Source organism: Candidozyma duobushaemuli (genome assembly GCF_002926085.2).
Source record: "Candidozyma duobushaemuli strain B09383 chromosome Unknown A_B09383, whole genome shotgun sequence".
NCBI lineage: Eukaryota > Fungi > Ascomycota > Pichiomycetes > Serinales > Metschnikowiaceae > Candidozyma > Candidozyma duobushaemuli.
The window spans coordinates 3,087,081-3,108,870 of NW_020289901.1; the positions used below are offsets into that span (position 1 = coordinate 3,087,081).

Consider the following 21,790-nt stretch of genomic DNA (forward strand, 5'->3'; position numbering starts at 1 on the left):
GAGATCAGTAATGCGAGTTGTAGTCAATAAAAGTGTCCACCTGGTTGGCCGCGGACGTTCCTGGGGTCTCGGTGGTGTTAAGTTCTGGACTGTGAACAAGGAGATCGCTGGCCTGGAAGTCTTCGTCGTGTGCCTCGTGCAGGTCAAATCCGTAGACATTGCCATGCCCATCGTTGCCGTTGAAGGCATGCTGTGTCTGGTAATCATCCGGGAGCTTGCTTAACTGTGCATACGGCGAGCCGGCCGCCTTCTTGTGCGATGGGCTCGGTATGACGCCGTCTTCTTCTGTGTTGGCGTTTGTCGAAGCGATATTGGATCCAGGCGTCTGCACTGCACTGAAAAAGTCGGGTGTTGCTGTCAATATGCTCTCGTCATGGTTCTGATGCGCCAAATGCTGGAACAGCGGGTGTGATTCGAATGGTGGACGGGCACTCACCAGGGCGGTGGCCAGAGCTTGGTCGCTGAGTTGCTCCCAATGTTCGTGCTTGATCTGCAAATCGCCGTGCTCTTTACCTTCGTCAAATAGCTGACTGGCCATGGTGGCCTGATGGAAGTCAGGCGTGCCGTTTTGCAGAGGCCCAGCGGCATGGGTTCTATCGAATGCAGAGGCTTGCTGATGGTGTGCGAGGTTGTGCTCTGTGATGAGCGACTTGAGATAAAGCAAGGCATGCTTTGGACCGACAAGCACGTGGGGTGTGGAAGTGCCGCCTGGAGCGTAGTAAGCGGTGGAGACCTGTTGGGCTTCGGAGAAGTCATCGCAGATGGACCACTGGTTAAGGTTTGAATTAGCCGACTCGAAGAAAAAAACGGAGAAACGGGGCTTGCGGGAAAGGTTGAGCCGCAACTCGTTGCTCTCCTTGTTGATGTTGTTGTCTAAAAGCAGGCACTGGAGGATGGAGCTGAGCGGGTAAAAGATGCGAAAGAGGATCTTGGTATTGTTCGACACAGCCAGGAAAAAGTAGTTGATTTCCTGGTTGCGGCGGGATAAAATCACCATCAAATCCACCTGTGACATGGCCGCGTTGAGCGTGAACGGGGCGAGGTTGACTAGCGTCTGCGGAAGATTGACATCGTGGGAGCCGCTCTTGATCCGCTGCCAGCTGCCGACAGAAAGCGACAGACAATCAACAAAACAGTACTTTTCATTAACTTCGACAGGGATCTGGGCCTGCGCCTGGAGCGCCGAAATGCTAGTGTACGAGTTGGAGCGGGAGGAGTGGATGCTGGAGCCCAGGTTGGAAAACGTGGAAGAGGCAGGCTTGCCATGATGGGAAGGCTTGACGGGGCGACCCAAGCGCTCGAACTTGCGGAGCTTTGCCCGGCGATTCTGGAACCAGATCCTGACGGCCTTTTCAGACATGTTTGTCCGTTCGCTGATGTCTTTGCGCTGGTCAGGCAGAGGATTCTGGTTCTTGTCGAACTCTCGTAGGAGAAGCTCGAGAACCTCGCCAGAGGCTCGGGTGCGCTTGTTGGCGGATTCTTCAGCCATGGGAGCGTGCTGCGGGGTCGACTAGCAGGGCTGCTTCGGAAGTTGGAGGAACTTTTGCAAGTTGGTAAAACGGGAGGTGGGAGAGGGCCCGGGTCGTGTGTCTGTCTGCAGGACGGGAGGCCATGAGAAGTGCTCTGGTTCGGTAGAGCATCTGGAGCGCCGCTCCTGCGCCCTTCTGCATTCCTCTGCTTATCAACACCAGCCACGGCGCTAGACAACCAGGGACAAACGGAAAAATAAGCCTGCCAACAAAAGACATAATGGGCAGGATTGGCGTGGGGCGAGCATGAAAAGAACATATCGTAGACCAAAGCGTCGATCCGCCCCCGGTCGAATTTGCCCAAAACTGCCTGCCGAAAAGGGCTACTATTCGACCGAGAGCTGTGCAACCGATGCGAGCACGCCATCGCCATTGATATTGTCTCCCTCCACGTTGAAGCGTGTTGCCTCCACAAGAAAGCAACACAAAAACCGTCAAGATGCATGTCCACGCATACTTCTCTGCCTTTTTTTTTTTATTTTTTTTTTCTTTTTACCCAATTCTCACCTGTGGCACTTTTAGCCGCCGTGTGTCTCCCATGCGTAGTTTTCCTCAGGCCCTTAACCAATGCTCATGGCGCCAAAGCAGCCTATTGTGCAAGCCCAACACGCATGCTTTGTTCCTGGGGCTGAGCATTGTCGAAAGGTGAAGCTCTTTGTTGAACTTCTCGCCTTTGTGGTCCGAGACAGCCCATTTGAGACCTTGTGGCCATTAAACCCATCGGACCAATCCTGTGCGAGCCTCCCACTTGCCGCCTGGCTGCGAAAATAGCCGCTCAAAGCAACACTGCATCGCAGATGATTACTAGAGCATGAGATCGTCGAGCAAGAACTCGTCGAATGCCGCAAAGCACTGCTTCATTTCCCGCCAAGCTTTTGTAGGCTCCCACCGCCGGTACTCCTCCACAAGTTCCATGAGCAACAGCAAGTTCTCAATGTGCTTGATCGCGAGCAAGTCGTTCACCACGCCTCGAACGTTCCATGGAAGATGGTACAAATTCTTGTCGCTCTGCCACACTTGTGTTTCTGGCGCTGCTGAAGCGTCCGGCTTGCGGGCCGGGCCCACCCGTGAGGTTCCCGGCCTTTCGAGCTTCAATTGCCGGGAGCGCACTAGACTGGTGGTTTCCATGGTAAATCGTAGTCCGACATCGTATACCTCGTCGTGCTCGTAGATCCGCCCGTGCGATCCGTGGTTAACATTAACCGGGCCCTGGAGCCGCTCGCTTAGATCCGTCACCATATTTTGGTCCAGGTAGCCCACGTTCTGCATTGTGAGCATCACCAGGAAAAGCTTCACCAAAAACGGCGGAACCGTGCTGCATTCGTCGACGTAGATGCTTTTGTAGATGTTGGGGTGGCTGGCGGCCAGATCCACTGCCAGGAACAACGGCACAAATTGGTCGTTCAACGCACCGACTAGCGTCATTTTCACATTCTGCTCGCACAAGTACCTCGTGTCTGCGCTGAGCTGCTGGGCCAACTCAGACCCGGTTTTTTGCAACTCGAAAAGCTCTTTGATGATTTCGTTTTCGGCTGGGTAGTATGCTCGGATCACCACTCGGGAGTTGAGCCCTGGGTACGGCCCGCAATGGATACCTGCCATGCTGAGCATACCGAGCTTCTTGCGGTGCAAGTGGAATTCTTCACTTTGGTGCATAGCACTGAAAAGAGAAATCGCCGCCGGCGTGGCGATGGAGCTGCTTACGAAAAACACAACGTCGGCGCTATTGATCTCATGCCGCCAATTCCTCAAAAGTCGAAACAGCTGGTGCACCCTCTCGGTAATGGTGCCCTGGCCTTCTAAGCAGATAGCACTGATGGATGCATTTTCGTCGCCAAACCAGCGGTTGACTGCGTCCATGGCCCGCTGTCCAAACTGCTTGGCGCTGCCGGTCGATTGTGCAATGTAGTTTCGGACAAACTTGGGTGGAAGAAGACTGTGCATGGAGATCACCACGACGTTCTTGCGGGACTTCCGTTTCGAGGCAATGGAGCCTTTGGTCCCGAGGTAGAGGTGGCGTTCGCTGGTTTGGTCGCCCTTGAGGAACTTTTCGCCAAGAAGGCGTGCTTTGGTGACAAGGGTGATTTCACGAAAGTTGTGGTCCAAATCTGGAAGCACCAGCGGCTGGGCCAAATGAGAGTGAAGCGACGAGGCTCTGGAGTTTGTCTGAGGAGAGGTAACAGGCACCTGCTCCTCCTTGGGCGCAGACTCTTTGGCTGTCTCTTTTGGCACCTCCTTCACGGCGGTCTCCTTGGCCAAATTAACCTTTGCGTCTCTAACGCTCAAGCTAGCCTTCGCATCTTTGACGTCCAGAGTGGTCTCCGCATTCTCGTTACAGTCGGCGCGGGGCTCAGACATCTGGTTAGCAGCCACGGGCCGATCCTGGCTCGTTCCCGTACCCTGGTTCTTCCTGTTCTGGGAATCCTTGCTCTCGATCGGGGCGGCAGCTGTATCTGTCTTGAGCTCTCCATTGTGGTCTCTCTTCAAACCCTCCTTCTTTGAGCTCTCTTTCTTCTGTTCCTCCTTCTTGAGCTCCTCTTTCTTGAGTTCCTCTCTCCGCTGCTCTTCCCTCTTCTGCTTGGTCTTTGCACTGACCAAATTGGCCTCCAAAAGCTCGTTCGGCAAAGCAGGGCCTCTCTTTCCAAACAGCACCGGCGCCTGCTCCGTCTCCGTGTCTATCACGGCCAAATACGCTGTGTTTTCCCCACGCACGTACTTGACGGCGTAGTGGGCGTTTCCTCGGGAGTTTTCCAAAGCAGTTCTGGCGGCCCGGAACACCTCAACGTGGTCCGTGTCCTCCGTATCCAGCTCTGGCTCTGCTGTGCTTGAAAAGGGCCAAAACCATGACAGACTCAGTTTCAGCTCGGGTTGCGGTTCGGGTTCAGAAGACGACCAGAACCACGAGGAAGCGGGTTTCTTTGATTCTCCGTTTTCCGAATCATCGGTTTTGGCAGCCTCCAGGGGCTCAGGCCCGCTCAGCCAGAAGAAGAAGGATGACTTCGATTCGGGCTGGGGCTGATCAGGCTGTTGTGGCTCCGGCTGGTCCGGCTCGGCGGCTCCGTTCTGCTCCGGGTTGCGCCAAAACATAAAATAGGCGATAGTTAGCAAAATAATCTTGGATACTGGTGTGCGATGGTGTTGTTGACGAAGTGGTGATGTTTGATGTTAGCCTCACATGGATCTTATCAGGCACCCGAAATGCACCGCGCAGGCCATGTGAGAGCACCACGGTGAATAATATTCCCAAATTGAGCCAGGCTTGGGTGAGAGAAAAAAATAGGGCGTTCTGGGCGTTCTTTTGCTCTTTTGTTATTTTGGCTGCTCCCGGCCTCCGATTGTAGTGGGGATGTCTTGGCTCACAATGGGTGCAAATGGCAGGGTCCAGGAACCGTGGGGTAGGCCGGAGGTGTCTTACATTTATGGATTTATGGATGGATTATGGATGGATGTATGGAGGGGTTTATGGACGAATTTATGAATTGCAGAATCTACGGAAAAGGTAGGGGATGATTTAAAACGTGTTGCAGCGTTGCTGGGTTATGAGTGTTGTGGAGGTCGAGAGTGGATCGAGATCGAAAGCACAGTGTGGAAAATGAGACATATGCGAGGTGCGATGAGAGCGAAGAGGTTGTGGTATTTTGGTCCTGCTTTGTGATTTTGAGAGATTGGGTAGGTTAGTGTGTACTTTTTGTATTTTTGGGGATTTGCATGCGGCGGTGTTGTAGTTGCTGTGGAGGTGACCGTATTTTTCGTATAACCCGAATTTTTCGCTGTGATACTTCATGTGGCTGAGGCTGCCGTCAAGCCGGTTTGAAATTTTCACAAAGTCCCGTAGATTTCATAAGCCCGTAGATTTCACTAATTCTGTAGTTTGACGTTTTTGGAAAGGCCCTTGGATTTTCACATGCTGGTCAGGTTGGTGCTGATGATGCTGTGCCAGATGGGTTCCTGATGCTGTTCGACAGCTAGAGCTGCGGTGTGATGAGCTCCATATTCAAAGTAGACGCTAGTGGCTGAGATCACTGGCAAAAGAAAATTGATTTTCATTGGTGATTTTACATTTGGGTTTTTGTCCTATATAGGCCTGTCGTGGGGTGATGGCAGAGTGGGACCCACTAGGTCAGTACAGAACCAAAGGAATTATAATTTACCAGGGAAGAGCAATTTTCGTATTTTGAACATCTCTAGCTTTTTTGGCCTCTTTAACTTTTTCAGCTATTTCTTCACTTCCAGATTTTAGGTGTATTGATGCAAACCATGTTTCGTATTACTGACGTGCATTACCACATTGGCTGCAAATCAAAAACCCATAAGCTCATACAGACAAATAGAAGCTATGCTACTCAAAAACACCCAAAACCGCAAAAACCTGGCTTTAAAAACTTCCTCCAACTCTTTAAATCCCAAAAAATTGAAAAACCCGAAAACCATCTCCCCTGGTCTTTGGCCCACTATCTCACCTCATTCCTCCACACTAAACTCACATCATGGACCCATGGAAGCAAATTGAACAGCGCTTGGGGGCCCGAGACACCCTAGAAAAGGAAAACGCCGAACACTATAAGGCGTTTTCCCAGCTTGCACGCCTACTACGACCCAATTGGGACAAAGAGAGAGAGTCTGTGGTTCTGGAGAACGAAACGCTAGTGGAGAGGTTGAACAAGCAAACACTACGACTTGAGAGTTCTGAGGGGGAGAATGACGAACAGGCTAGACAGATACGATCACTTCAAGCTGAAAAGAGCAAGTTGGAGCAGAAAATCGTGGCTTTGGGCGAGGAGGTTGCTGAAAAGAACAGGGCCGTTGAGATCCTCAATGACGAGCATCTAGTGCACCAGATTCAGCATAATGTTTTGAAGGATGAGATAGCAGCGCTTAAAGAGGAGAATTCACAGCTTGTGCTGCGCTGGATGGCCCGAGTGGCCCAGGATGCCGATTCCATGAACTTGCAGAACGAGACGAGTGGATGACCCGGAAGGCACAAATTGAGGAAGGAGGAAGAAGAGAATTACGAGAAAGTTGGTAAATGAAGTCAATCTCTAATTGTCATTCACACGGTGCCATGTGATACTGGCAATTGCAAGGCATCAGCATGTCTAAATCATATATCGATGAAACCATGGAAAGCACGGCAAGCATGCTTTGTAGACTACAACTCATCAATGCACTTGTGTATTCATATGCTCGTATATCGTTTACTTGGAGGTGTCCACAACGTATCTGCCCAAGATCTTTCCCTGTTCCATCAACTCGTAGATCGATGGCAATTCGGACAAACCAACAATCTTAATGGGGCACTTGATCAAGCCTCTGGCGAAGAAGTCAATAGCTTCAGCAGAGTCAGCTCTGTTACCCACGTAGGAGCCTCTGATGCTGACAGACTTGACCACAGCGTCGAACACTGGGGCAACAACCTTGGCGCCGGCTGGCAAACCCACAAGCACAACAGTACCGGTGGATCTAATGTAGTCAACAGACTGTGCAATGGCCTTCTCGGAAACCGAGACGTTGATGGCACCGTGTGGACCACCGTTGGTGGCAGCAACGACCTCCTTGACAATGTCCTTAGTCTTGGTGAAGTCAATGAACACCTCAGCGCCCAAGGACTTGCAGAACTCCTCCTTCTCCTCACCGCCATCAATGGCAGCAACTCTGTAGCCCATGGCCTTGGCGTACTGGATGGCCAAAGAGCCCAATCCACCACCAGCACCAGAGATACACACCCACTGGCCAGCAGACATATTGGCGGTCTTCAAGGCCTTGTAGACGGTGATACCAGCACACAAGATAGGAGCGGCCTGGGCCAAGTCCACGTTCTTGGGGATTCTGGCAGCCTGGACGGCATCGGCAGTGGCGTACTGCTCGAAAGAACCGTCATGCGTGTAACCGGACAAGTCAGCCTCGGCACAGTTTGGCTCGTCACCGTGCTGGCAGAACTCACAGCCCAAACAGGAACCGTTCAACCACTTGACACCTGCGTAGTCGCCAATCTCCCAACCCTTGACGTTCTTACCCATGCCAACAACGACACCGGCACCTTCGTGGCCACCGACCAAAGGCAATTTGGTAGCCAAGGGCCAGTCACCTTTCCAGGCATGCAAATCGGTGTGACAGACACCGGAGTACTTGATGTTGACCAAAAGCTCATTGGGCTTTGGCTCTGGGACGGGGATGTCCTTGTACAACAAAGGACCGCCGTTTTCTTCAAAGATCACTGCTTTTTGTGTTTTTGGAATGCTCATAATTGTTTGATGGAGACGAAAGCCCCCTGGGCTCAAGGTTCAATTTATACTTTTGCAGCCACTGCACATCTGACGCACTTACATGGACTAGTGCGCTCTCTCGCATAGGGTGACTGTGCGGCTCAATTTAACACGATTGGCTCCGGAATCAGGTGGTTTGCTCTCGGAGTGGAATTGGCCATTTTTCGGATAAACTTTCGTGGAAAGAGTTCTCCCGTTGACAGCATTGCCGGTTGCGCCAATTCAGTCAATTTCACCATAATTCCTTTTTATCAAAGCAATTCGCTTCGGCAATCCCCTCCCTCAATAACGAGTCCCAGGGTCTTAAAAAATTCACAAATAATATTTTTCGATGAATGCTCTTCCCCCGCCCCGGAATCCGCCTCTAGGATCTGCACCAGCATCGCTGTCAATTCGTTGTCACGTATCTGGATCATCACCTGATGTATGCGCTAAGAATGCAGAGACCATCATGCGTTTACCGCGCCACGCCCTAGTCGGCCCGCTAACAGGTGGACCGTTTCAGCTGCACTGTTACATGCTGGTGGCCGTTTCAAATAAACGCAGCATGTTACATCTGCAACATCGACCGTGTAGCTGCAAGTGGAAGCTTATTCGACGTGTGGAAGGATGTATTTACTCTGCCTTGCAGTAGACAATTATGTCACCCCAGCGCCGGGGTCCCAGTGGAAGTAGCTGTTGAAAAAACGGCCACATTCGTAGTACGACAGCCCAAGAAATGTAGATACAACATCCTCCATGTGGGCGAATATCACTAAATGGGATGGCCAAGGCCTCTGAGGAGTGCCAATGTCAGAATTGAGGAAACCAACGGGGTCGTCGTAGAACCTGTCCAGTTCGTCTCTGTAAGATTTGACGTTTTCCAAGTTTCCACTGGCTAAATGTAAAGGCGGCTCACACGTGAGCATCCACAGATTCAGCACAAGATCTTCACGGTGAAACGACAGATGCCATGGCACAGAGTGGCACGGCGTAAGAAAGCCCACCGATGTGACTTCAGAGTTGTTTGTGAGCCAATTGACCACATCGATCTCACCCTTCTCGTTCACTCTTGTGAAGAATAATGCAACCACAGCATGAAGTAGCACCACAGCAGCGGCCAACTTTTTAAAGTGGTGTCGATGTAAAAACAGTCTTGCCGCTTGGGCCGTGTGGATCATGAAGATGGGGTACAACGGGTATATGAAGCGAAACTCCTTGTGGGCGATGCATGAGAATCCGACAATCACGAATAAGGTGGTATTGGCCAATAGCGTGTTCCGGAAACGCCACATGGCAGAGGCCCAGAGCGGGATGTAGCCCATTAGGAGGAGTGGGATACCCTGGAAGATGTAGAAATGCCATGGAGCACTGCCATAGAAAATCAGGAGGTTTTTGACCACATTAAATTCGATAAAGTTGTATAGTGGGAAGGTCCACTCGCCGTAGAATAGGTGGTCTGGGACCGCCGCCAATGCACAAACAATGCCGAAGAGCACGGTTAGATCGAGACTTACCAGGAGTAGTTTTCCAGGATGACCAGCGTTATTCACCACAAAGGAAGCACCGAGGAAGCCCCATAGAAGGGCATTGGTAGGCCTGACAAGACAACTGAGGAACCCAAAAAGGCAGCTTTTGAGGATCCCTCCGTTTGGTCTATTCCAGGGCCAATAGGCCAACCCAATGGTAGTAAGAACCATCTCTAGATTATTAGAAAACGCCCGTGTCACAAAGAACCAGTTCCAGCCGCTGCAGAGCGACGCGGCCAATGCCAATGTGGCAATCTGGACACTTCCAGTATATGCCACTGCAAACTTGTACAAGTAGGTTTCTCCTAAAGCAGCCACAATAGCTCCCACAAACCGAGGAGCCAAGTACGTGGTCCATGAATCATCAAAAGCCAACCCAAACGCTTTGTATGCCAACGCGTATAGCCACACGTGTAGCGAGGAACGTAACTGTTCATGCCATTCCCATGTCATGTATCCGTATCCATAAACCAACTTGTGAGCTGGTTCTAGCGCCTGGTAAAACTCGTCAGGCTGGAAGAAGGTGCCAATCGATACTGCATTCAAAAGCCGAATCGCTGCCACCACACCAAAGATCTTGAGGCCTGGGTGCATGGTGGTAACTATCACCAAAAGTGTTGATAATGCGCACTTTGTAACTACTCACGATGAAGGAGCACCTAGCCGAGGTGATTGAATTGGTGCAGCGGAGTCACGTGGCTCTCGCTGAAGGGAAGCATCCCGAAGCCCGTGTCATTGCCATGAAGGCTGCCACAAAGGCGGGGAAAGTGCTCAATGCTTTCACTGATCCAGCTGAGTTGAGATTAGCTAAGCCTGTGGCTGCTTTTACGCTACAGTGGACGGATTTACTTAGGAAAGACGCCGATAAAGCGCTAGCTCTATCAGATAAGCTTCTATGGCTTTCTTGTGAGATTCACGGCGCCAATTGGTTTCCAGTTTTCAAATTTGAAAAGGGCCTGTCCATGGACTATCAACCTGTCAATTACGAGGATATCCCCATTCAACTCCCTGACACAGGCCTAGAGCAGGTGCCAGAGTTTAGGCTTGTCGATAGTGATCCGGGTCTCGAAGGGTTTGACGATTTGTGCCAGGACTTGCTTCCGAACTGTTCGTTTGTTCTGTCACTTCTATCGATCTACGATCTCAACCTTGGCGACAAACTCGAAAAGCTCGTGAGGTATGATGATGAAGAGGAAGCCGTGAAGGTGAAGCTCCACATCAATGGCTGCGAGCGGGAAATCAACATCTCAGCCGACTTGCCCTTCTTGGATTATCCCCATAATGAACGTCATTTGTTTGTGCTCTCCACTACCAATGTCGCCCTTATGTGGCCAGCATACCTAGAAAAAGCATACCTCATTGCCCTGGGTGACCACTACAACTTCCTGGGCTCCAATATGGCCCAGGATACATATATGCTTCTCGGCTGGGCACCAGAAGTACGCAAAATCAGCAAAATGAGCATGGAGTCCTTTGCAGAGTTATGGGATCTAAGGAAAAAAGGCCTCTTGGCTCTAGGCTTGGGAACGGGCCAAATGCTGGACTCATTGGCCTCGCAATTGAAGGTTGTGTCTGGACATGACTATGTGGTGAGTGGATATAGCGAAAAGGGCTTGACGCTCAAGAATCCATGGTCCAGTGGCCAAGAAGGGCGGTTTCTAAACGTGGACGCGTCTGTTTTCGGTCAATTCTCCTACGTCTACTTGAACTGGAACATGGATGCCTTATACAAGCACAGTTTTTCCACCGCCGTGATCAGTCCACCACCCAAATCGAAGGCTCTTCTTCTTGACAGGCCCCAGTTTGTGTTGGAAAATAGCAGCAACGAGACTCAAACTGTGGGCATCACAGTGGAACACTTTGTCTTGAAAAACGAGCCAGTGTCTCCCTACTCTGTGAGCGTCTACGAAAACACCCGAGGCAAGGTAGTTTACCCTTCACAGTACGTTCGTGCCGCTGGCGGCAAAATGACTACTATGAGAGTCTACTTCTTGAAGTTTGAGATTGCAGCCAACTCAAAGAACACTTTGGTTATTGCAGGTCCCCAAGGCAGGGTGATTTTCCTGTTGAAGCTCTGGAGCCATTCACCTGATGTGAAAATGTACCGAGCCAAACCCACCTATGATAATGTAACTGAGATTGAGGATGCATGGACCAAAGACAATAATGGCGGTAATTGGGCACTCGAACTGTATATCGACAATCCACAGTGGGAATTGGAGATCAAGCGCCGCATGCCGAAGTTGTTTATTGCCGTGTCGTGCAAAGAGGAGTCAGATGTCAATTTCCATTTGCTTCATACCGAAAAATCCCAGAATTTGACCAAGCTCCGAAACTTTGACAAGTCAAAGATTCTCTTTTGCGACAATTATTCACCTGGCATTCACCATCATGAATTGCACGATGTGGAGCCTGGAAACTTGCGTTTGGTTGTGTCCAACTACAACTCTGACTATATCGGAAAGTTTCATCTTCTTTTGATGTACGACGGCAGCAAGGGAGACCTCATTATTGAGAAGGTGCCCAAGGCTTTGGGTCTCTATAATGATACCGTGGAGTTTTCATGGAACCTTCGCAACCGCTACAAATTTACCGTCAGAACTGAAGTTACGAACACATCGGTCATCTTCAAATTACAGGCGGGCACCAAACTACAAACATTATCGCTGTATAGGCCCGCGGTTCGTGCGTCCCTTTTTGATGCTGTGACGCAGCAGCCGGTAGTTGTGAATGACAAATGGAACGACAGTGTCTACGGTGTATTTGTGGATTGCGTTTTGAAGAAGCCTAACCATGATTACATATTACTTGTTGAGAGGTTCGAGACGGGAGAGGGAATTTGCAGGGTCACCCTGGGCTCCTCCAGCAGGCTCTCTGTCAAAGGCGAGGACGAAAAATAAATGAAAGGACTTGATGGATGTGATGAAAGTTAGGAGGATTTGTCTGAGCTGGAATGCGTTGGAAGACCCCTTCAGCTGCCGTTTGATTGTGCAATATCCCCTCGTTTACCCACCTATTTGCAATTACACATCGAGCATTCATCGTGTGAAGAAAATTGAAAAGGCAAAAGCTTATGTCGAATTGATGAAGTACGACTGAACTATCCTAAATCCGCAGCGTGCATTACGTCAAAAGCGCGTGGTCCAGCATCCACCAGTTGAAAACCACACAATGCTAATAACTATTCGAAATCGGAAAATCCAACGATGCTTGCTTTTGGTTCGTAAACGCTAACAACTGGCTGAACCACAAAAAAATTTCGGTAATCTTCAATCCCTTGCACTATATGTTCACCTCCAGTATCCAAGCTTTGGCTGCGAAACTAAAGTCAATCCAACGAGATGTACTATATCCACCAAAAACACACCCCACAACCAGAAATCAACCTTTCACTCTACTCTACATGTGTCCTCATCCTTGCCCATAAATATCCCCCAAAATAACCGGAAAACGCCTCTGGAACCACTTTTCCAAAAACCACGCACGTGACCAAACACCCACGCCTACTTGACGTGTTCTCGAGAATATCCAACCCAACCATGAAGTGGACTTTCTTTTGGCTTGTGGCTGCATGGTGCCTGATGGCATTTGCCGCCTACTCCGACGAGGAAATGCAGGCGCTAGTTGCCCTGAAGGGCAAAAACGCCGTCATTGAAATCCGTGACGATAACTTTGAAAAGTTTCTTTACGGTGACAGAGACTACCACATTGCCTTGTACATGGCCCTGGACCTGCCCCAGCTCAATTGTGCCTTGTGCCGTGAAGTTCACCCGCTGTTTACTACGATTGGTGCTTCTTGGGCCCACGCTTATCCACATGGCTTCTCTGAGGAGGAGAAGTTGGACCAGGGAAGAACGAACATCTACTTCTTGGAAGCCGACTTTATGAAGGCCAGGAAGCTCTTCCAGCTCATGCAATTGGACCTGATCCCCAAGATCTACCACTTCCCTCCCTCGGTGCCGGGCGCCAAAGCCAACTCGTTCCTTACCCATAACGGCCAGTACCAGTTCTACCAGGGCGACCACACGCAGTTGATTGCCCAGTGGATCCGTGAGATCACGGGTGTTGCCGTGGAGATCCACGTGCCCTTGGACTACGGCAAGGTGGCGTTGAACGCCGTGATCACCTTTGCGGTTGTGCTGCTCCTCAAGAGATACAGCTCCTACGCTAGCGCCGTGTTCCGTTCCGCCTACGTCTGGGGCACCTTGTGCTCTGGCGCCATCCTTATGTTCACGTCGGGCTACATGTTCAACCAGATCAGAGGAGCGCCATACTTCAGGGAGACCGAGAACTCCGTGGAGTACTTTGCCATGTCGCCTCAGAACCAGTATGGCTTGGAGACCCAGGCCATTTCGTCCTTGTACGGCTTTTTGGGCTTGATGTTCGTCTTGTTGACCTCCAAGATCCCCAAGATCAACAACTCCAAGGCCCAGCTTCTTGCTGTGACCGTGGTCAGCGCCTTGATCTACCTCGCCTACAGTGTCTACTTGTTCTTCTTTGGTTTCAAGTCCCAGGGCTACCCATACAAGCTCCTTGACATCATGAGGTTGTAGGCCCCCATATATATTTCGCCGGCTAGTTCAGCGTCAATAAAAGATACACCGTATGAGTGAGAAGGTAGTGGGTTTGGTTGAATGAGTTCGACCAAGCGTGTAGGACCTTCACAAGAAGATTGAGTCTATCCAGCAACTCAGCCCCTGGTAACTTTGGATATCTTTGAGTCTTCAAGCTTCGGACACCTCTCTGATGATTGCCGAGATATTATAAGCATGTAGATCTTCAATTCAAGAAAGAGTCGATTCTGGACGTAATGAAACAGAAACCAGAGAGGCTCGAGAATATAGTGTATCTTGTATTATGCATCTCTCGACTTCACTGAGGCGATACATGAAACGAAACAACATTTCGACCAAATCCTCGGACCAGCGAGGTAGGATCACCTTCAAAACGTTCCTCGTATCCATAAACCAGTCATTCACGGCTCTGTAGCACATATATCGCCTCAAAATACCATTCAACACATTCACCTTTCAAGGGACCCCACTCTCTTCTCAACGACCAGCAACCGTTTCTGTGCTTCCTGAAGCTTATTCTTCACAGCCTTGATCTGCTGCTGAGCCGCCGTCACGTCATTTCCAGCAATTCCCTCCCCATAACCACTTTCGATCTTATCCAATCTTTCAGATATCATCTTGAGGCGAGTGAGCAAAACGTGCTGCAGCCTGTGCAACTGAAGAAAGTTTTCATTGAGACTGTCAAGAGGACCCAGGAGAAGCAGGTGTGCAGCTAGCTCTATGGGGTGGAAGTCTCCATCGGACTCGCTCATGTTGACATGTGGTTAGTGAAGTGCGTGAAAATTGGTGTAGGATCGAGGTTTCATTTGGTATATGGAGGGTGGAGAATGGTAGCACCCATTATTTGGGATGCTGTGGTTAAATATATGAGAAAACATGTTGAACACTCCAAAAATTTCAAAAATTGATTCTTACCTTACTTATCGTATGTTTTGAGGCGACCAATAGTTCATGGATTCGTCTCAAGCATTTGGGTGCAAAGTGGAGGCATTTGGGGTGGAGGCACCGAGTCAAGTGGGGTGTATTTCAAGCAGTGCCTTTCACGCGAATCCTTATCTTGTAGAGCACTTGTGGTCTTGTTTGAGATTATAAGTGACTGCTCGGTCGGAAGTCCATTATGTGAGATGGCTGCGAAACTGAAAGCTTCAAGCAAATTGAGGCACCTATACATCTTCTAACGCTGAATTGGAAGATTTAGAAGAGCAACCATTCTTTGGTTGCATTCAATTGAAAATGTAGATTTAATAAAAAGGAGAAAAACAAAGTTGAAAAGCCTACTTGAGTGATGGGTTCACTTTGGGCAACTGTGTAGTTGTCTAGTGCATCGGTCTCACGTAGTTCATATTTCGAAAATGCAGTAGCGACTCCACAGGCTTCAAACAATTTTTGAATGTCAACTTACTTCATTATATGATCCTACGACAATGTCATCAACTTTTCATTAAAATCCACCTCACTACTTCAACCCATGGACACCATCAACGCATGGTTTCGTCACTTCAATTCACAGGAATAGTTTCGATCACAAAACTATACAATTACAATATGCATAATTTCCGCCAATTATCGTCAGATTCGTGCAGAAAACCTTGGATTTAGCTATAATGTGCCATACCCAAGCGTATTAACCTTGGCGCGGCTGGACCCGATAGAGTCTATAGGCTTTAAAAGACGTGGTGAATTTTGAAATTTAGCAGTAACGAATATGATCAAAGCGGATGTACCATACGTGTTGAAACCACTTTTATTTTCAGTTTCAATAAACTTAAGCTCTATCAGCTCTCAATCGACTACTCTGCGGCTGGTGACTAAAATTGGCTATTCTTCAGATGCATGCCTCTAATTTGCCTGAAAATCAAGACTTTTCATGATGTTACAATTTCTGTGCCATAAACAACAACTTATGAAGGCAGCCTAATACCCTCCTTTCATTGAGCATATGGTCGCTATAGGTGGCTCCCCCAGTAACTCCGACTCATCTTCTAATCCCACAGCGACCTACATCAGCATCGCCCTCGGGATCTTCGCCTTGATTCTTTGTCTTTTGATGGGAAGATACTTTTACAGAAGGAGAAGAAAGATGAAGCCAAGTAGTACAAGTGCGGTACCCCGAAACCCTCGTCCAGTTCCACTTCATCAAATATACCAGGTTCCCCCTTATCTGCCGCCTGCTACTCCTCCACCTGCCTATACTGAGGCATTCAATCGAAACCCGCCGCCCGTTTGATATTCCATTAGAAGAGGAAGAGATCTGAAATTGGTCTAAATGCCACAGCAACGGCTGAAGAAATTTGAAGGATTAATTTTTGGTTAAGTCATCTGATTCAATGCCCTAGGTACGCCTAGAGACAAAACATCTTATCAGATTCTAGGCCATCACCGCTTGGCCACACCCATGAAGTATGACGACCACTGTGTCGCCATTAGGCCCGAGCTTGTCATCTAATCACAATAGGGTTGTTTGTCTCCAACCTATCCATCTGTCCTTTGGCTTTTAACCTGAAGTTTAACGAAAAGCAGATCGTCAAGCAACGTTAAATGGTTTTTGCCGGTCAGGGCATTTGTTACTTTAATAGACATTGCGTTCGCCAACCGCTAATACAGATACTACCCGCAAAACAGCGTAAAACAGAAAAAACAACCGAAATTCACAAGTTACCAACTGAAAAGAAAAACCAACAAATTCATCTCTCGATATTGAACCATGATTTAACCGAGCTCGTGCATTTTGGAACTGTTAGAGCCCCAAGTACCCTTACACCAGTTAACTTCAAATAGTCAGACCCTCCGTCAAACTGAATAATCTTTGAATTTCTACAATTCTAGAACGGTCATTGCATATGACAGAAGTAAAGAGCCGTGAAATTCGTAAGTTGGTTTGATGCCTGTAGCGTGAGATACCACCATTAGAGATAATAAATGGCCAAAATCATCATATAAATGCGTCTAAACTAACAGGATTACAAAATTACACACTAAACGCGTTGCACCGTATATAGAAATTGCAACACCTCTGCAATCAGGTGCCTTTGTAGCAAACATCAGCACCATAGATCCTCCCACCTACCTTCTAAGTGGACCAGACCAATATCAAATCAATTTTCTTCTTGTGAGATTACTTATCTCTTCTAAAATAGATTTTTCCTTTTATCTGCCCAACAAGTCACGAACTCACGATGAGGTCAAGATTTCACCTTCCCCACTTGTTCCCAACCACGCATTCATCACTCAATCCCCACTTACAGAAAAAGTTTCCACCACAGTACTTTCCAAACAGACTGTGCATATTTTCCGCCTATTTACCGTCACGTTCGTGCAGTAAGCCTTGCACTAACCGACAATGCACCATACCCAGGCGTAGTAGCCTTGGCGCGGCTAAACCTGACAGTCAGTAGGTTTGAGAAAAGTTGAAGAAGGTTGAAAATCAGCAGTGATTCGATTCACAAAAAAAAAAAAAAAGAAAAAAAGTTAATATATCTCACTTGTGTCATCATATAGGATCGGCCTCAATTCTATAATCTCACTTCCTGCTTTGGCTTCGTAACTACATCCATGGACTACTGCGGCTGGTCACTGAAAAACGGCTATACACCAGATACAAGCCTTATGTCTGCCTGAAATTCAAGACCTTCGATGATGTCGATAATCCTGCGCCATCAACAAATCAACATATTAAAGTAGGATGATTTCCTTCATTTCAGTATATGGCCTTTCCAGTATACTCCAATGATCCTGATTCACCTCCTCCTAAAGCGATGTACATCGGCATCGCTCTCGGCGTTTTAGCCTTGATTCTTATTATTGCTGTTTCAAGAGTCTGCTACGTCAAAAGAAGAACATTCAAGAGGAAGATGCAAAAAAGCACACGGCCAATAAACAGAAATCCTCGTCCTGTTCCACTTCACTTAATATACCAGCAAACCTCTGCTCCAGCGTATCTGCCGCCTACAGCCCCTCCACCTGCCTATACGGAAGGATCTTATCGAAATCCACAGGCCGTTTAAAGTGCATACTAGAAGTTGAAGAAAAAAGAAAAGAAGGAAATGCACCCTCGTGTTTGTTTTGGTGTTAAACTACAGCTAAGGATTAAGATGCTTTTCGAGTCATCAGGAGATCAAAATTGACAAAACGACATCAAATATTTTTCTCTGCCGATCAGAGGCATTCCATACCTTAATAGACTTCACGATCGTCAATCGCTAATACATATACGAATGAAAGAGGTTCGTAGAAAGAACACAATTTTCAGAATTTCAAGCCTAATGTTTAGCAACCAAATTAAGTCAAATCATTTTCAATATTTATCTTCTCTTTTGAATCGACATGTGAGTTGCCCCGGCCGGCCCGGAATTGAATGACCGGTCTTGTGCGTCTAAGCGAGCTCATGCATTTTGCAACCATTTTCACAGCAAAAGATCCGTACACCAGCTTACCCCAGGTCGTCAGACCCTCCGTCAAAATGACACATCTTGGCATTTTGCAAACAAAGAGCGGTCATCGGTTGATAATGGCGGTTGCTACAATGGAAATTTGAAGTTTTGAAGTTATTGTTATCGCTATAGCGCGAGATACTCAGATCACCCTCCCGAAAGAGGTCTAGTTCACCATAGACTTGCCTATATATTAAAGAGGTCACAAAAGTGCGCACTAAGAGCGTCGTATAATCCACCATACATTGAAGTTTGCTTTTCCTTAATCAAGCCTCTGTATCGGCTTTCGTAGAATCACCCCACTACTCCCTAGCTGTAGCAGCCATATAAAGTCAGCTTTTTCCTTGAAAAACAAGCTTATCTGATATAATTAAATGGTGGTTAAACCCCCTTCCATTGACCAACCTCCACCCAACAGTTCAAGCAACCTGCGAAGGTTCGCTGCGGAGTTCGCTACAGAAACACCTAAATATCTATTGCTAGCTTCGAGCGACGAAGAAAGCCCTTTTTCACCTGCCTCGTCTGCCCGACGCTCTAAACCGGCAATCTTTCCCACCCGATTACCCCAAAATCCCATCTGGCCTGCACAGTCCCATCATCAACCCCGGATAAACAGCTACTACCCTCTGTTTACCCTTAAACCCACATTTTTCCACCTTTCATGCTCCCCGGGGGCCCGTTGAATCAGTACATCTCTCTGTTTGTGCCCCAGGTTGCACAAGACCTTCTGGCTCGGGCGCTGGACTACTTGACGCTGGGTGCTTCTGAGAAAGACGAACACATGCTTCTCCATAAGTCTGCTCATGCCGTGAAGAACGGCCAGAGCTTCCGTTTCGATGTGGATTTTGCTCCTTTTGAGCTGGCAGAACACTACGCCAGCCAGCCTCCGAAATCGCTATGGGTCAAGGTGAAAAACACAGAGCCCATCACCATGAGAGCTGCCTACTTGGCTGGTCCGTATGTGTTGTATGTGGACTGCCGCCCGGACGACTACGACATTCTGAAAAACGTATTTGTGACGGCTGACCAGCCCGTGTACGAGCCTCAGCTTCTACCAGGTCAGAGTTTCTATGTGGAATTGCTGTGCCATCAGTATAAGCCTCATTATAGATGGACCATAGATGTTATTTCTCAGGCGATCTTTAATGTTTCTGTGGCTACGAATTTTGAGGTGTCCATTGCGGCCAAGAGGGAGTGGCTCTCGGAGTCGAATGTTCAAGTTGTGCCTCATCCCTTTGTGCTGGTACTGATCCACGATACTCTCGATCTCTGGAATATGCCTGTTCCCGATACTTCCCGTCCAATCCACTTGGTGATTTTGACCCACGGCCTCCACGCCAATGTCCTGTCGGACATGTTCTTCTTGAAAGAGCAGATCGACAAGAGGATGGGTGACGAGAATGTCGTTGTGAAGGGATTCTTTGGCAACGTCTGCAAAACGGAACGAGGCGTTAAATACTTGGGTTCTCGTGTCGCTGAGTACGTTGTTGACCTTATCACTGAAAACGAAACACTCAAAGGGAACGTCACAAAGATCTCGTTTATTGGCCATTCCTTAGGAGGACTAGTGCAAACCTTTGCCGTGGCGTACCTTGAGGCTAACTTTCCCTGGTTTTTTCGAAAAGTCCAGCCCATCAATTTCATTACCTTAGCCTCTCCTATGATTGGCGTCGTTCACGAAAATCCCGTATACATCAAGTTGGCGCTCTTGGCCGGTGTCGTGGGCAAATCAGGCCAGGACTTGGGTCTACAGTACACCGAGTCAAACAACAAACCATTGTTGCTTTTGCTTCCCACCGGCCCTACACATCGCATTCTCAAACGTTTCGTTCGCAGAACAGTCTACGCTAATGCCGTCAATGACGGTATTGTTCCGCTTCGAACCTCTGCATTGCTTTATCTAGATTACGACGGGTTGACTGCTCTCGGAAGAGATACCAAACCGGGAACCACTGGTGAAATTCCACAGGAGCTTCCTGACAACGAGGATAGCCAAACACTGGCTCTAAGCGCCATACTCTCATACTTCTTGCCTCAAAAGCACCGCAAGAGCGACGCTGGGCAGTACAATCGTTTCCAAACAACAAGCCAGGAAAACAACAGCAAAGAGGGGACCTTTGGCGGGCTTCCAAAATCCTCTTTTGTGGAAAGTGCTGCCTCGATGATGCTTCCGCCACAGCCTTCGTTAAAATACATCACCAACCCAGGGGCACGAGACAACATCATCATGCACGATAAAGTGTACCATGACTCGGACTTACCGCCTTTCAGAATTGACGATTCAGCGGAGGACGAGAACAAGAGCATGATCCAGAAATTAACCGCAAAGAGCGAGTCCATCACCAAATTTGCTAAAACCAAGAAGATGGAGAGACTCGAGGAGGAAATCGCTCGTGAATACCACAAGCTGATGCTGTGGAGAAAGGTGCTTGTGGAGCTTAAACCGGATGCTCATAATAATATCGTCGTTAGAAGGCGGTTTTCCAATGCCTATGGGTGGCCTGTGATTCAACATTTGATAGCAAATCACTTTGACGTTGATGGCACCACCACGCCGGAGCCCTCTGAAGACGAAAGCATGGACTTGTCTGAGGAATCGTCAGCTTTGGGCAGAATCCTTCTGAGAGACGTCATCCAAAAGGAAAACGAAGACATCGATAGAGAGTCGCTCAACGAGCCTGCGGAACATGCATGGATCAAGGCAGATGCCGATTCAGAGTCTATGTTTGCTGTAGGCCCTGCTGGTCTTCTACTGGATGTGAGCGAGATGATGTGGAAACTCAAGGACCAGTGGGAGAACCGCAGTGTGGACCGCAGCATCGACGAGGCCACGGCTCTTGATAGCGACCCGTTTGAGGGCAAGAAGCTGGTTATGGACAGCTTCATGTGAGGCGTTCGATCACCTTTGGTAGATGCATATAGATAAGGTCACCAAACTTACTCCTCCGCCTCTTCCTCTTCCTCCTGCTCTTCTTCGGGCTTAGGCACAACATCGTTGATCTTTGCCAAGATGGCTTCACATTCCTCTTCGCTGAATCTCTGGTCACACTCCTCCACTAAGGCGTACAAATGGACCATGCTTCTGGGCAACGAATTGAGGATCTGGAGTTTCTCTACCTTGACCAACTCGTACTGATTAAGGAAAGTCATGATTTCTTTCACGGCAGAAACATCAGGAATCTCACCAGCCGCCTGTTTGTTCAAGCACTGCGTGATATCTCTTGTGATGACCTCCAAATCTACACCAGCTCCAGTGAAGCGTTTTCTGCGGTTTTTGGGGTCTTTGTCCTCCAGGGGAGAAAAAGTCCAGTTGTACTTTTCCTTGAGCCCGTTGAGGTGCTGGAGCACCTCGTAGTCCGCTAGAAAAGCGTCTCTTTCCTTGAGCACTTTCATGGTGATGAGGTAACTTGGTTGTATTTTTCACGCGAACATCAACAAGGTAACCAGGTTGGGTGCTATCAGTTAAGGGGTGCAAAAAAGATGGAA

The 21,790-nt window shown here is 48.6% G+C and overlaps 10 protein-coding genes across 10 annotated transcripts; 4 read left to right on the top strand and 6 right to left on the bottom strand. All coding sequences in view use genetic code 12, as the record gives it.

Annotated features, from left to right (window-relative positions):
- Positions 1-4: 4 nt before the first annotated feature.
- On the bottom strand, positions 5-1,489 carry GRF10 (Grf10p; the record flags this gene model as incomplete). The annotated part of the gene is made up of 1 exon (XM_025479930.1): positions 5-1,489. One exon carries the CDS (start codon positions 1,487-1,489, stop codon positions 5-7), a length of 1,485 nt encoding a protein of 494 aa, XP_025339403.1.
- An 844-nt stretch (positions 1,490-2,333) lies between these two features.
- Positions 2,334-4,616, bottom strand: CXQ87_001392 (uncharacterized protein; the record flags this gene model as incomplete). The annotated part of the gene is made up of 1 exon (XM_025479931.1): positions 2,334-4,616. The coding sequence occupies one exon, from the start codon at positions 4,614-4,616 to the stop codon at positions 2,334-2,336; it is 2,283 nt and encodes a 760-aa protein (XP_025339404.1).
- A 1,400-nt stretch (positions 4,617-6,016) lies between these two features.
- CXQ87_001393 (uncharacterized protein) lies at positions 6,017-6,499 on the top strand (the record flags this gene model as incomplete). Its single annotated transcript, XM_025479932.1, has 1 exon — positions 6,017-6,499. One exon carries the CDS (start codon positions 6,017-6,019, stop codon positions 6,497-6,499), a length of 483 nt encoding a protein of 160 aa, XP_025339405.1.
- Positions 6,500-6,724: 225 nt separating this feature from the next.
- On the bottom strand, positions 6,725-7,771 carry ADH1 (Adh1p; the record flags this gene model as incomplete). Its single annotated transcript, XM_025479933.1, has 1 exon — positions 6,725-7,771. One exon carries the CDS (start codon positions 7,769-7,771, stop codon positions 6,725-6,727), a length of 1,047 nt encoding a protein of 348 aa, XP_025339406.1.
- A 659-nt stretch (positions 7,772-8,430) lies between these two features.
- CXQ87_001395 (putative glycosylphosphatidylinositol-alpha 1,2 mannosyltransferase) lies at positions 8,431-9,894 on the bottom strand (the record flags this gene model as incomplete). Its single annotated transcript, XM_025479934.1, has 1 exon — positions 8,431-9,894. The coding sequence occupies one exon, from the start codon at positions 9,892-9,894 to the stop codon at positions 8,431-8,433; it is 1,464 nt and encodes a 487-aa protein (XP_025339407.1).
- Positions 9,895-9,947: 53 nt separating this feature from the next.
- On the top strand, positions 9,948-12,200 carry RIM13 (Rim13p; the record flags this gene model as incomplete). Its single annotated transcript, XM_025479935.1, has 1 exon — positions 9,948-12,200. The coding sequence occupies one exon, from the start codon at positions 9,948-9,950 to the stop codon at positions 12,198-12,200; it is 2,253 nt and encodes a 750-aa protein (XP_025339408.1).
- A 639-nt stretch (positions 12,201-12,839) lies between these two features.
- Positions 12,840-13,853, top strand: CXQ87_001397 (dolichyl-diphosphooligosaccharide--protein glycotransferase; the record flags this gene model as incomplete). The annotated part of the gene is made up of 1 exon (XM_025479936.1): positions 12,840-13,853. The coding sequence occupies one exon, from the start codon at positions 12,840-12,842 to the stop codon at positions 13,851-13,853; it is 1,014 nt and encodes a 337-aa protein (XP_025339409.1).
- Positions 13,854-14,323: 470 nt separating this feature from the next.
- CXQ87_001398 (uncharacterized protein) lies at positions 14,324-14,626 on the bottom strand (the record flags this gene model as incomplete). Its single annotated transcript, XM_025479937.1, has 1 exon — positions 14,324-14,626. One exon carries the CDS (start codon positions 14,624-14,626, stop codon positions 14,324-14,326), a length of 303 nt encoding a protein of 100 aa, XP_025339410.1.
- Positions 14,627-18,965: 4,339 nt separating this feature from the next.
- Positions 18,966-21,194, top strand: CXQ87_001399 (putative lipase; the record flags this gene model as incomplete). The annotated part of the gene is made up of 1 exon (XM_025479938.1): positions 18,966-21,194. One exon carries the CDS (start codon positions 18,966-18,968, stop codon positions 21,192-21,194), a length of 2,229 nt encoding a protein of 742 aa, XP_025339411.1.
- Positions 21,195-21,241: 47 nt separating this feature from the next.
- On the bottom strand, positions 21,242-21,697 carry CXQ87_001400 (DNA-directed RNA polymerase III subunit; the record flags this gene model as incomplete). Its single annotated transcript, XM_025479939.1, has 1 exon — positions 21,242-21,697. One exon carries the CDS (start codon positions 21,695-21,697, stop codon positions 21,242-21,244), a length of 456 nt encoding a protein of 151 aa, XP_025339412.1.
- Positions 21,698-21,790: the final 93 nt, after the last annotated feature.